Source organism: Phyllostomus discolor, chromosome 4 (assembly GCF_004126475.2).
Source record: "Phyllostomus discolor isolate MPI-MPIP mPhyDis1 chromosome 4, mPhyDis1.pri.v3, whole genome shotgun sequence".
NCBI classification, from domain to species: Eukaryota; Metazoa; Chordata; class Mammalia; order Chiroptera; family Phyllostomidae; genus Phyllostomus; species Phyllostomus discolor.
In genome coordinates, this window is record NC_040906.2 from 137,732,137 (window position 1) to 137,746,260 (window position 14,124).

Sequence of the window (14,124 nt, forward strand, 5' to 3'; positions counted from 1 at the left end):
AAGTTACATACATTTTAAAATCATACAAACTAAACATAAAATAGTTTAGTTTATTTGCAGCTCACAAATGTATAATACTAAAATGTATGTAATATCTGTTCTTTGGGAAAAATTGGGTATAAATTGATTCAGCTTCCATCATATCAAATATATGAGGGAAAAGTGAAGACATTTCTCATATTGATATACCTATCAGCATATTTAGAAGGACTTCGAGTGCACAGATCTACCTATATTATGCTAAATATTTCTTCAAAACTACTTGTTAAAAGCTTGTATTCACAGTTGCTTATTTCTACGTGTACATTTTTATCCTTCACAGCTTTCACTGCATGTTTCATAATTACAGCTTTTCTTTCTTTACTTTGTGTTTAAAAAACACAAGGACTGGAATTTTGCCTCAGGAAGCAAGTTTATCCGTAATCCTGTTGAGTTAATATTACTTATTACTTCACAAAACACATAACTCTATTTTTTGTGTTTTTAAATAACACCACAGGGTTCAACACAACTGAATATAACAATGTAGAAACCACTTCAGTTTTAATTATTTTCCCTTATTTGAGAAATTGTTTTCTTTATCATATTTGGAGAACACAAGTCAGTAAAGTAAAAAGGTACATTTTAAACCATTCATATTGGATTGACCAACTACTTAAATCGAAATAATTCTATAACAAAATTAATGCAAAGTGTTTCTGATTTTACAAACATGTAACACGTTTAAGAGTACATGCCACGCAATTTTCTTTTCTGTCCAAATTCTGCTGTTGAGTATCTTTATTCACTTCATAGCTCCTCCAAGCCCTACTTGAATTGCATTGAGACTGGCCATCTACAATATCCTGGTCACATGTTGGAAGCCCTTTGCTGCTTTTGTCCAAATTATTGAATACATTCATAAACCAAGTTATAATGGCAGAAAAAATACTGACTTTCTTTCTGAAACATTAGGACCAGTCTACTCATGATAATTATAAAACCTTACACCTAGATGAGTTCTTAAAGACCATTCAGTTAACTTGTGCTGCTTAGGAGGAAGAAATTGTCCTCCTCAGACTGCTCATTTCTGATATATGAAATTTTCAAAATATGGCCTATTTAGCCTCTTATCACCACTGTTAAATATTGGACTAGTTGCTTCAAATTTGTGGTTATACGTAGACAGAATCTCAAGATAGTTTAACAAAGGAATGAACCAAGTTTCGAACACTTATTTAACTGTGAATCACACACAAAAAAGTATTATTATAAGTACTGAAATAAGAAAACAACAGTTTAACCCATTGGGAACTACTTTTGCAAGTAAGGATTAGTACACTTTTTTTAAAGGTGAATTTGCATGGCACTAACCTATATTTCTTATTTTTATTCACTGGTGTTCTTTTACTCATAATTTTTAAATTTAAGTCCTGCAGTTTTCCCCAAGAAAACTTAAGACATTACTGCTAGCATTTCTCACAATATATTTTTTCATGTCATTATTTACACACTAAAGAACATTTTGAATTCTTCCAATTAAACTGTTCCTACTTTGTATTAAATCTACACACCTCATCTTTGCCACTTGATCCAGTCATTTCAAGGCCTACATAAAATAAACACTGGTGGTTTATTAAACCTATTTTATTCAAACATAAGACAGATTCTTAAGAATGTATCTTTTAAACTTCAAGTTTCATACATATTTATGTGTGTTTAGATAGGTATTCAGACACAAATACATTTTAAAAGAAAAAAACTACATTTGATATTTAAAACATCTTTCCAAATAAAATTTGTATTCATTTAAAAGTGTTTATATCTTATATTCTTACAATATTATATTATAGTTTATCTTTCCAAGGCTTGTAAAAGTGAAGAATAAATTATGGAGCGAAGAATCTATACTTTGCCTTTTTGGGGTGCTTTTCCAGTCCTATTGTACCATATATTCTTTTATTTTAGGAGTTACTAAATGTCCTGTTTTTTCCTGTCTTGTTCATTGGGCAAACAGGGGTAGATGGTCCCCCTCCCTAGATAGGAGACGACCTCCTAGCCCCAGGATTCAAATCCAGCATGCATCTCCGGAGAATGACAGGTACTAGTCAACTCCTGCTCACAGACAAGTGGCTTCCAGAGCTTGGAGGCCACCAAATGGAGGATAAGCAAGCGAAATGGTGGTTATGACATGCTTCCTTCCAGGAGTCAGAGCCAGATGTGTTGTGATTCTGTCAATAAGTGCATCTGCTTTTAATAAAACACCTTGGAATTAGTGAAATGAGGGTAGTGTTTTAATGAATGGCAGTGTATAAACATAAGTCAATTCCAGTGGAAGAGTTCTGTTTTAAGGATGGGTATTTATTTTAGTTTTTTTGATTTCTAAAAATAGATTTAACTATTGTTTTGTTCACATGTAAATAAATAAAAAATTCTTAAGTGCTTTAAAATATGTTAAAATATATCCAGAACCTAGTCTGTTCTTTGTTACATATATTGGTTGATGGTTTAATCTCGGTTGTCTTGTTTTGTTACTGCTTAAGCTTGTTGTAAATGAAGTTTAGACTTTGGAGAATATTTAAAAATGTATGATTTAGACTAGAACACCTAGTTCTTATATATTTTATGAACATTGTGTTTTTAAACCAAATACTGTGAAGGGCTAGAGTCAGTCCATATATTAGGTTTTTAAAAATAGCATCCATGCTCAGAATCCACTTCATTCTGATACATTAGAAGTTCCACAATATTTATTTTTTATTGCTTTGTTTTCCTTCTTAGTTGTAGTTCACTCAATTCTATTTTATGGTGCTTGTCATCTTTTAATATAGTCTTTATCTTTAAATAATTTTTTCCCAATTGGTCACAAAGGGTTATTGGGTGTTTTCAATGCTTCTCTTTTGGTATAAGCAGAAATTCAATCAACACATTGGTGATATTTATTAAGTAGATAGTATATGTGGTATCTCAGAAATAGAACAACTAGTCATGCCAACATACAAGTTCATTTTTAAAAAACTATGTGTATATAGAGCAGAGTAGTTGTAACATGAGTATTATCATTTATTGTCTGTATCCATAATAGAGATATTTTCAGGATTTCATTTTGAAAGAAATACTAAACACTGTCAGAATAAATTAATACATCATTTTATAAATATTGGAAAATACCACAAACTGCTATTTTATGAAGGCCTTTGTGATATTTTATAATGTTTTAGTATTTAAGACATTTACTTCTTAATATCACTTATATTTATATATTTTGGGTCTAAAAGTAGTTTCTTCTGCTATCTGATTTCTTTTTTTTTTTTAATTTATTTATTTTTAGAGAGGAGAAAGGGAGGGAAGTAGCAAGAGAGGGAGAGAAATATCAGTGTGTGAGAGAAGTATCAATCAGTTGCCTGTCATTCTCCCCCAGCTGAGGACCTGGCCTGCAACCCAGGCCCGTGCCCTGACTGGGAACTGAACTGATGACCTTTTTGTTTGCAGGCCAGCACTCAGTCCACTGAGCCACACCAGCTAGGGCAGCTATCTGATTTCTAGGACAGAGTTTCTGAGACTAGGAAAATTAATAAAATCTTCAGTGAAAAAAATATTATAAATTTAAAGTCTTTTCAAATAAGAATGTAAAATAACTGTATAAAGCAAATAAACATTTGCATCTTCACTGCTACTCATTCATTTAACAAATACTTATTGTGCTCCTAATGCGTGCACTATTCTAATGGCTAAAGTGACAGCAGTGTTTGCAGAAGCCAATGTCCTGATCAAGGAACTTATAATTTCATTTTATAAAAGGCAATTTTGGAAAGCCTTCGAATTTATTCCAATACAAGTGAATCAATGGATTTCATCTTATATAATCAGTGTTTGAGTATAGGACAATTAAATGTGATGGTTTTTGTAATGAATGTAAATTTAAGATTATCTGGGCATTATTTGAGCAAAATGGAAATCTAAATAATCATTTTTAGTTCTTATATACATAAGATGACAGTTAATTGAAAATTAGTTATTTAAAGACAGAAGAATTATGTAATTTGATTTCATAGATTGCATACATAACTTTAAGGATAAATTTTTAGGATTAGAAATATTACTTTTAGATAAAATTATAAAGGAAATTCTTACTAGTAAATAATTCTGAATAGTATTTACTTTTTTATTATGACTTATTTGTAAATAAATCCATGTTTAACAAAAAAAAACATTTTAAATGCCTAGATACTATGATTTATTACTGTAGGGAACAGAAAATGTTTTGCAATAACCTTTTAATGAAGTATAGAAATCATGTGGACATAAAAACAAGAGATTTTACATCAACAGGTGCTAAATTCTTAGGTAACTATGTCAACCACTTAGCAAAATTTAACACTTGCATTTCACCTCAGCACTTTTATGTACTCACTTAAAAGTTTCTACCAATTTGCAAATGAAGTGGACATAGCATTATATTTGGGAATGGTAAATATAGATAAGGTGACTTTCACCCTATGTACTGGTAGCTAGAAAAATATTCTAAAGTCAGTGATAATTTATATAATCAACCTTTGGATGCCCTGAATCAGAGCTCTTATTGATAACTTTGAAAATAACATAATACAAAAATAGTAAACTTTTGCTTAAAAGAGTTCTCTAGTAAGTTGGAAAAGATGTAGCTGACCTTGCATTTCTCACAGTGTGTACACACACAGTTTCTAATGTATCATTTCACCCTAATGTGGTTTCAGCAGTGCCTAATGTTGATGTCATCGGAAGTGGTTCAGTAGATCTGTTTTGAATTAACATAGAAGTATTTTATCTAAATAAAGTAATTTTTTAAGTTGTAGGCTATTTTAAATAATAATGAAGAAAACTATAAATTTGTAACCCCAGGAACTGTTTCTCACTTTTCAAATGTAGTGAAATTTTTCTTGTAGCTTACTAAAATGTTGAGACTTTTAAGAATCATCATTCCAATAACAAAGTATCTCTTTGTAAATGGCATTATTTTAATATATTAAAAGTAATTTTTATCAACCATGTATATATAACTTTGTGAATTGTAATAAAATTTAGATCTACTTGTCACTTAAAAAATACTGAAAATATTTGATAAAATAATCCTTTCTTCAGGACTTGAAATTGTTGGAACAAGTACCCACTGTGTTTCATGTTAATTCCTGTGATGTTCTGCTAAAGTATCTCTAATTTCTTTTGTAAAGAACCATATTTGTATGTTTCCCACACTTTTTACTTTGTAGTACCCACTTGCCTATCAGAATCTTTGACCAAAAGTATGAAGTGGTTCCTTTTGATTCAACGTGAATGAATCTTCTCTCTCCATTCAAAATATTTCTGGAATAAAGAAATCGCCCCTTTTCACTTTCAGAACTAATGGCAGCTGCCACGTAGATGAGGAGAATATGTAAAAACACTTGTAGATTTAGTGCATTACTAATTATTTTTGAGTGTTTCATAATATCCTTTATTATTCATGCTTTCAAAAATGCATTTACTGAATGAAATGTACCTATGTATTATAAATAGTGAGTCTATTTAATGCCTATAGTCATATACACAAATATCAATTCTATACAGAAGAGTAAATGTATCTTCATTGTGTGCATCCATCTTCTCTATATATGAACATTAGTTTAGGTAGAGCCTCTTCAGATTTATTTTTTATTCCCAAACTTTTGAGTAAACAAGATGATAGAGGTTTGTATTCCCTGTGAAGCCATCTAAGTAGTCAGCCAGGATTTGAGTCGATACAGTTGGGTTGGTGAAAGTAGATGAGATAATGCAGACACCATGATCATGCTAGCCTACAGCAAGTCCATAGTGTGAGTTAGATGTTCGTGCTAGATGTGTCATCATCATCATTGTTGCCACTGGCCCCATCAGTTACTGTGATTGCCTATCTAGTATATGAATTATTGAGCTTTAGGAGATGAGAAGAGGAAGAGTATAGAATTTTACAGAGGTAAACTCACATTTGAATCTAGAAAGATTTGTAGAAATTACTAGGGGCAGGAGGGAAGACAGACAAGTTCTAAAAGATACCTATAACCACTTTGTTGTGCAAAGGTAGAAAGTTTGCACAAAGGCCTACCAGATTCTTCGTGATATCCCTAGCTTCCCCCTCCCCATTCCCCAAGCTCTTGTCACCTGACTCTTCTCATGTAATACTGTCCTTTCTGGCCTCTTTACTGTTGCTTGAACATACCGGGCACACAACTGATTTGGGGCATTTGCACTTGGTGTCTTTGCCCAGGACAGGTTTTCCCTGCATATATTCATGGCTAACCCCTCTGCCTTATGTCTTTGTTAAAATGTCACCAACTCAGTGAGTCCTTTTCTGAGCATCCTACCTAAAATTGTAGTCTGCAGCTGCCCCACCCACCTTCCACACACATATTTCTGATACTTTTTACCCTGGTTTGCTTTTTTGTTGTTAGCATTTATTATATTTTAACATACTATGTAGTTTAATTGTTTGAAGGGTTTTGTTGTTGCCTATTTATCTTCTACCAATAAAATGCCAGTTCCTTGAAGGCAGAACTCTTCTGTTTTGTTCACCGAAATATTCCAAGCACCTAGAACAGTGCCTGGCGTATGTATATACATGCTCAACAAACAATTTGTTGAATGAATGAATTAGTGAAAACCCCTCATGAGAATGAGTTTTGTGAATTGGCCTACAACTCGATGCTTTTGCTGTCTCTCGCTGTGTTGAAGATGAGAAAGGAACATTTGTTCTCCTCGTCCCTGAGTCCTCCTCCAACCAAGCATAAATTCCCATAATGATACCATTTTTTTATTTTGAGCTGAAATACCTACTGGGCCTGCAGACCTTACTCTGCCTTTGCCCTTCCATTCCTTTAGCTCCTTCTGCTGTGTTATATGCCTCCCTTCCCTTTGCTTCAGGAACAAGCTTCCTTCCCAATAACCATCTCCCATTGATTTTAGGCATGTGCCATGTACTTCTCTACTCCTCCATACCCCACAGTTCCCTCTCCTAACCAAATGCCCAACAAAGTGAGTGAGAACCATCCCTTACATCAGAGAGAGAGTTCTTCTCTTAGTGCTTTTCCAGGCATGGACCAAATTTCATGGTTTCTTCTTTCCTGAATAAGTGTGCACCACAGGGCACGCATCAGAATTGTCCCCTCCACCCTCTTGGCTGGACAGCACGTGACGGCAACAGCTGAGGAGCCACACAGGCTTCCCTCCTCGTGCCAGCTCAGCTTGTTACTGACCATGGGGCCTGCCCTAAGCTTGTGTCCTCATCTGTAAAATGAAGATGACACCTAAAGAATTGTCATAAGGGTTAAATGAGTGAGTGCCTCTCTCAGTGCCTGGCATTCAGTTGTCCTGCAGTATACCCTCTTTTCCAGCTAGTCAAGGAAAGTGGTTAAGTGAGAGATGTCTTCCTCCTCTATTTTGTCAGAGTAATGAAAGGCTGAAAAACCCAGATGCTGGCTTTGAGGGGCGAAGTACTATTAACCTAGATTTTGGCAAGAAGAAAAGAGGGAGAGAGATGAGCAGGCCCAGAAGTCTCTACACCTTCTGAAGGCAGACTTTGTACTTCAATATGTGTCCCTGGTACCTGACAGGGCTTGGCATGAGGTATATTGGACACTCAGTATATCTCGTATTAATAAACAGAGTAAAGACGAGAGTAGATCTGAAAAGTCCTCTTCACAGAAAAGGAATTGTAATTATGTGTGGTGGTGGATGTTGATTAGACTTACTGTGGTGATCATTTTGCAAACATCAAATCATTATGTTGTATACCTAAACCAATATAATATTATATGTCAATAATAGCTTTAAAAAAGACAAACAGTTGTCTCCTCACCATTGTTAGAAGGAAAGGATATTAGGAAAGAAAAGTAAGCATAAATTATAGACAAATAATGAGATAAAAGTATACATTTCTTTTATGGTTTCTCTTTTTTTTTAAATATGTGAGTTTCTTGACCGCAGTATTTTATAGTTATTTTAAATATATCATAGTCCAGACACATTTTAGTGTAAATAGGCACATGTAAGCTGCCTTGGGGGTAAGCTTTCTATATAAACATTGTTTCTATGGGAAAATGCATTTCAAGTCCCAAATGCTCAGTGTGCATATGTACTTTGGGAGAGAAAATTGGGAACATTATCAGTTCTTTGATTTGGGATGTGATTGACTTTTAAATGCTACATGATTACAAATGTATCTTTATGATGATTTTAATAGTTAATTTAAAGTATTCTTATGTAAAACATTTCACTATAGCATTTTTTTTCTATTCATAATTTTGTGAGAGGAAAAAAAACAAAGGAAAAATCTTTGTAGCACCAAGTTTCAACTTGTAAAAGTGCAGTCACTTCATCCCTTTGTGATCTTTTAGCACCGAAACCATTTCTGCCGTGACACTTGTCATCGCCACATTTCACTGTTGAATTTGTTTACTCATTAGGAGAGGCATGGTCACTCAGCAGGGGTCCCTGTTAAGTATCACTGCATTATGTTTAGCCTGATGGCATGTCAGCACCTCGTCTCCTGTTGGTCAGTTTGTGTCTTCCAAAAAAACAGCACCAGTTCTGATTTTCATTTTCTATTTTATTTAAAAATATACTGACTGAATAAACCATTTAGGTGAGATGGTTGTCATTTTCATGTCTGTTGCTTTTATCATTGTATGATACTACTGTAGCTTTATTCATCATATATTTTGTATTTCTTTAACATCTCATTCCACAGGCACTCCAGAAAGTCTGAAAGATCTAGCATCCAAAAACAGACTAGGAAAGGCATTGCCTCTGATGCAGAAAGGTAGGCTTGGCGTTGTGCGTGTGGCCATCTTCTGTTCTATTACCACAGTCAGGGCACTTCACACTATCAGTTCTTATATACAAACTGTGATGTTGAAAGACATTCATGTAAACAGACCTCCTATATGGGGTAGTGTCATTCAAAAAGCAGGAGAAGGGTGATTTGAAGGCATCCCTTAAGTCTTGGGGCTTAAGAAAAATCTCATGCACTTATCTTAGTGATTATTCTGATTATTAAAGAGAATTAAAACCATACTTGTTTCTGTATACATGTTGGGACATTCATATTTTGTTCCTGAGATTATTTACTCATTAACAATAAATATAGTACCTAAAAATGCAAGTAGTTCTTATTTAAGTGTCTATTATTTATTTAATTCATGTCATCTTTTAAAAAATTTAATTTCTACATACAATCTGAGATTCTACTTGAATATTACAAACAAAGATATTTGCTGAGTTAATACAGAAATTATAAGGACTAGTGATTTTTTATTTGTAATTCACCTAACTCCATATTATTTTTACTACTTTGGGTACAAGGTATTTTTTTACATTGTTACATAGTTGTGAGAAATACCAGAAATCCAATTAACATATATTTATTAGTCCAGCAATTACTGAAAGCATGCAGGGTGACATAGAAATAAATGAATGAATACATTCATGTGCCATAAAAGTTGTAAAGACACACATGAGATACAGCAAAAGCAGGGAGAAGAGTGGCATGCTTATGAGTTAGGAAATATTTCATAAACAGGTGTCACTTGAGCTAAATCCAGAGATATACAAGTAGATGTGAAGGGTAGAGATTTTCATGAGAAGGGAACAATATGAGAATACAGTGAGGCCTGAAATATTTTCTTGGGTATGGGGAAACCATACCCATTTGGGGAGGGAGAATAGGATACAGGAGATAGGAGAGAGGGCTGAAAATAAAACTGAGTAAGTCCTTAGAGTTTATGCTAGAGGTTGTATTATAAATGCCCTTGTGGACATGCTACAGATTTTCACTTTCTGATTTATTCCATGGAACATTAATGGATGGGCCTTAAACATGGAGGTACATGATTGGTTTTGAGTTTCAAAATTTTAAGTCACTTTGACAGCACTTTGGAAGGCAGTCTGGAAGTTCCAGGGGTAGATGTAGTATACCAGTAAAGCTGTTGCAGTGGTTTGGGTGGAGGTAGAATCTGTACAAGGCAGTGAATCATTCAGTTAACAAACAAACACGTGCCAAACTGTGTACTAAGTTCACAGAATAAAATAGGAGCAAAAAAGGAAGGCTTCCCAGAGGATGTTACCTCTGAGCTGGGGTCTGAAAAATCAGTTAGGTGTTAATCACATCAAGGGGTGTGAGAAGGGGAGATGGAATTTATTCCTGGCTAATGGTCTTTTGGGGTACTAACTATTTAGGAAACTTAACTTAGAGTGGAAAAAGGAACTGGGAAACTCAAAAAAGTGTTGAACTTTAATTTCAGTTTTACAGAGGAGCTGGACTTTGAGGAAGGAAGTGAAGCACAGAGTTCTAGCATTTTAGACGGACCAGACAGATTAGATAGAGAGGTCGATAGAACAATACTGATTATGTTTCTTTTTATGTATTCCTTATTGTCAGCTCACTGTAAGCTCTTTACTAGCACTGTAAACAACTGAAGTTTTTAAGCTTTTAATCTTCAACCATCATATAACCTTGCTATCTCATGCACACATGATTTCAATTATTTTGACATGATTGAAATTTTTCCCACAATGTTGTATTCTTTGTATTCCATTCATGCTTATTTAATTTTGTATTTATGGTGTTATCAGTGAACAAATTTTTTGACAATAAAGTACTATTTTACAAAATGTTAGATAATTCAACTGAGTCAACTGAAGGGGCTTAACTACAGAGGAGTGAGATTTAGACATCTTTCTCTGCAACCCTGGAAATTTTTATAAATAAACATAAATCCTCCCTTCAGTAAGAATAGCAAGGATTTAACTGACTCCCACTCTCAAATGTTTGCTGCTTAAGAACCCTATTCCTATTAGTTTTGCCTTTACTTACTTTGGCTGTAGGTTTTAGTATAGAAAACTCAAACATTTTAGGTATATATATTTGTTTGATATAATTTGAGCTCTTTATTGATTTTTATTACAGTATAAATTACAGGCCTAGTTTCTAAGTGAATTGTTGAACAGCTAGTTACAAAAGAAGAATTGGTCTGGATTTTCTAAGTTTGAGTTAGTTCTCCTTTCATTAGAAGATACCTTGAATTAACATCTAACTGCAGGTGAATCGAGGCCACAGTATGAATGCTGCAGATGCTATTTTTAGCCTTTGGGAACTAACAAGTTCCCTAAAGGAGTCATACTACACAGTTATTCTTTGGCTTCTGGCAAAATTTGCTATAATATTTATAATATTTATAAATGTGTATAATATTTATAATTTCAAAGGTCCTTTGTTGGCCTAAACAAATTTGGCCTCATGAGCAACAGCCTTGTAAGAAAATATCTGGGAAGATATGGTGGTCATCTGTAGATAGAATGCAGACAGAACTGACTTCTGACTTTTGTGCCTCGCTGTTTAAAGCAGTGCTTCAGATTCTTTGGGGGAACTCCAGAATAAAAGTCTGGCTTTTCACCTCCATGTGAATTCTGCCCAGTGAACCACTAGCACCATTTCTGCATCCTGTGCTAGTGACTTTTTCTTCTTGTGGAGCCTGCATTCTTAATCCTAACTGAGGGATGTTTTGTCAGGACAGGCATTTAGAATTGCTTGAGTATGCGTTTTATGTGTCTCTAGTGCTCCTGGAAAGAGCATGTGTAGGCCTGTAACAGCCATTACAGGAGGAACCATTTTGAAGATCTAACCTTAAGTAGTATGTGCATGGTCATCTTTTTAAAGGTCATTAAAAAAACACACAGCTATATTGTTAAGTTGCAATAGAAGCAATTTATTGCAACTTAGCATGTCTGACTAACAACCTAAGGTTTCAGTGATGTGTTTTACTTAAGTTCAAGTCCTAAACACTAGTCTTAGGTGAAGAGAGTAGGCATTGGTTGAACTCAGTGAGTAGATATGGATTTGCAGATGGTGGACTAGACTCCGACATACTTGGATTTAATTAGAATTGTTCTCTAGAAGACTCATTTTGTGAAAAAAATATGAGTTCTATATAGGCGGATATAACAGATTAAGTATTCGTTAAATGCCATTTCCCATATGTTTTGTTCCTTCAAAATGTCAGAATGGGAGTAGGATTGAGGTGGGAGATGGGGGTGGGTGGGGTGGGGGAGAGTGAGGGGGAATGAAGACAATTGTACTTGAACAACAATAAAAAATAATAAATAAAAAATTTTAAAATGAGAATAAAAAACTTAGAACACAATATTATGAAATCTTGCTAAAAATGTTGATACCTGGACATATATTTATATTTTGTCTTACAAGATTAACAATATATCTGGGGGATGAAACTACCATTTTATATCTCATGATATAGAAATATATTCTGCCTCAATAGGGAGAAAAGGAAGCAAATTTTGAAGCTCCATAGACGTGTATAGGTCTTGCCTTTACCACATGTTGGCTCTTCGTCTTTTTACAAGTCTCTCTATGATCCTCAGTTTTTCCATCTATAAAATGGGGATAATAACACTTCTCAGAACTATTGTGAGAATACAAACAAAGAACATACATGTGGATGTTCATATATACATATATAACACATACATGCATATAAACACATGCATATATACATACATATCCTCAGTGTCTGGCATGTAGAGATGGCTTCATTTTGATGCTCAGTAAAGAGTTGTCATTATCATTCTACTAATCTTCATTCACTTCTGTTCCATTCTCTAACATAGTGGTTCTTAATCTCTTTCATTCTTACATTCTTAGCCCACACAATTTCATTGCAAAGATCAAGGCTCCACAGCCTGGATTCTCAACATTTCAATCCTGTTCTTGATCAATATCTCCTTCTTCTTGTCTGAAACAAACTCGGGACCATTATCTCATCTCTAAAACCTTGCTCTTCTCTCTTCAAGTTCTGCATTTTCACTGTTCTCAGTTTCTCTGCCTTCCTTCCATACTCCGCCCTCTTCCTCAGGCAAAGTGGTTTTCTGTGCCTGCCCTTTGATCTGTGCTGTCATACTTGTTACAGTTCAGCTGGTGGCAGGGACTGTTATGTTACTGAGGGACTTTTAGTTCATGTCAAAGAGAAAAATAGATGCGGCGTTAAATGATTAACCTGAAACAGTACAAGCTGTTTTCAGACACCACAGGCCCATGGTGCTTGGGAGATGAGAACACTAAGTCACCCAGCCTTGCTCTGGGTAACACCTAGAAAGCCATTTCTTTGACCTGAAATTGCTTTTTATAACTTTGCTGTTTAGTTTGGTACTACATCAAGTCTGCCTAAGTTATTTACATTTCAAGTCACATTTAAGAAGTACTTTTGACACTTATGACTTGCATTAAGAAATGAAGCAAGATTTTTAGGGAAATTGCAGGATCCATGAAATTTCTCACTTCTAGGGTGAGAACTGTAGTATTCAATTTTCAAATTACATTTAGAGAGTATATTTCAAACAAAGAGTACTTGAGATTTATTCTCATGATAATGGCTTTTAAAGCATGGTAGATAAAAAACTTTTTGTCATTGGAAAGGATTTGATCATGTAGTCCTTCCCCTATAAATTATATAATTCTGTAGAGTTAAGTCAGAAGTCAGTTCAGAATGAATTAAGTTTCATATGTAGAATACTAACAGTTCGTTTTCTTTTAATTTGGAAATCAAGGTGCAGACCAGGTTTTGGGATCTACACTAGGGCCGGATAAAGCATTAATCCAGATCTCTAGAAGATACAATGCACATTAAAAACCTAAGCTGTGTCTCTTTATTTTCTAAAACTTGACATTTTTCCATTTTATTGTTCTGAAATAAAGAAGATATCCTGAATCAAAATCATTATAGCTGTTAAGATCATTTTTCATAAAAGAAAAATTGTCAATCTGAATACAAGTTGAATAAAGCACTCAGTAATTAACACGCTTCCTGTGATCAATATGTATTCTTTTCCCTCACATACTTTAAATTACTTAATCGAATTTTGCAGCATTGTTTCAAAAAGAATGATATGCTGTTCCATTCTTCTGTCACTGTGGAAAATAATACATGTCACTTCTGTCACTGTGGAAAATAATACATGTCAGATATCTTAAATGTGCATTTTATTTATAATATATACTGAAAATTATGAAAAATACAAAAACATGTGTTTTTAAGAAGCATATATTTAGGTTGGAGCAAGAAGTAGGTTTACAGTTCATAT

General features: G+C 34.1%; 1 protein-coding gene across 50 annotated transcripts in view; it reads left to right on the forward strand.

Moving 5' to 3' along the window:
* Positions 1–14,124, forward strand: part of RIMS1 (regulating synaptic membrane exocytosis 1) — a 420,732-nt gene that overhangs the window by 304,431 nt on the left and 102,177 nt on the right. For 19 of the 50 annotated variants that reach the window (XM_036024333.1, XM_036024331.1, XM_036024332.1 and 16 more), the window contains one exon: positions 8,720–8,791. The exons of 15 other annotated variants lie outside the window; for them this stretch is intronic. In XM_036024333.1, the coding sequence (XP_035880226.1) occupies positions 8,720–8,791 (72 nt within the window). Of the gene's footprint in view, positions 1–1,996; positions 2,081–8,719; positions 8,792–14,124 lie in introns of all 50 variants that reach the window. 16 more of the 50 variants (XM_036024349.1, XM_036024352.1, XM_036024323.1 and 13 more) reach the window with 1 other exon arrangement.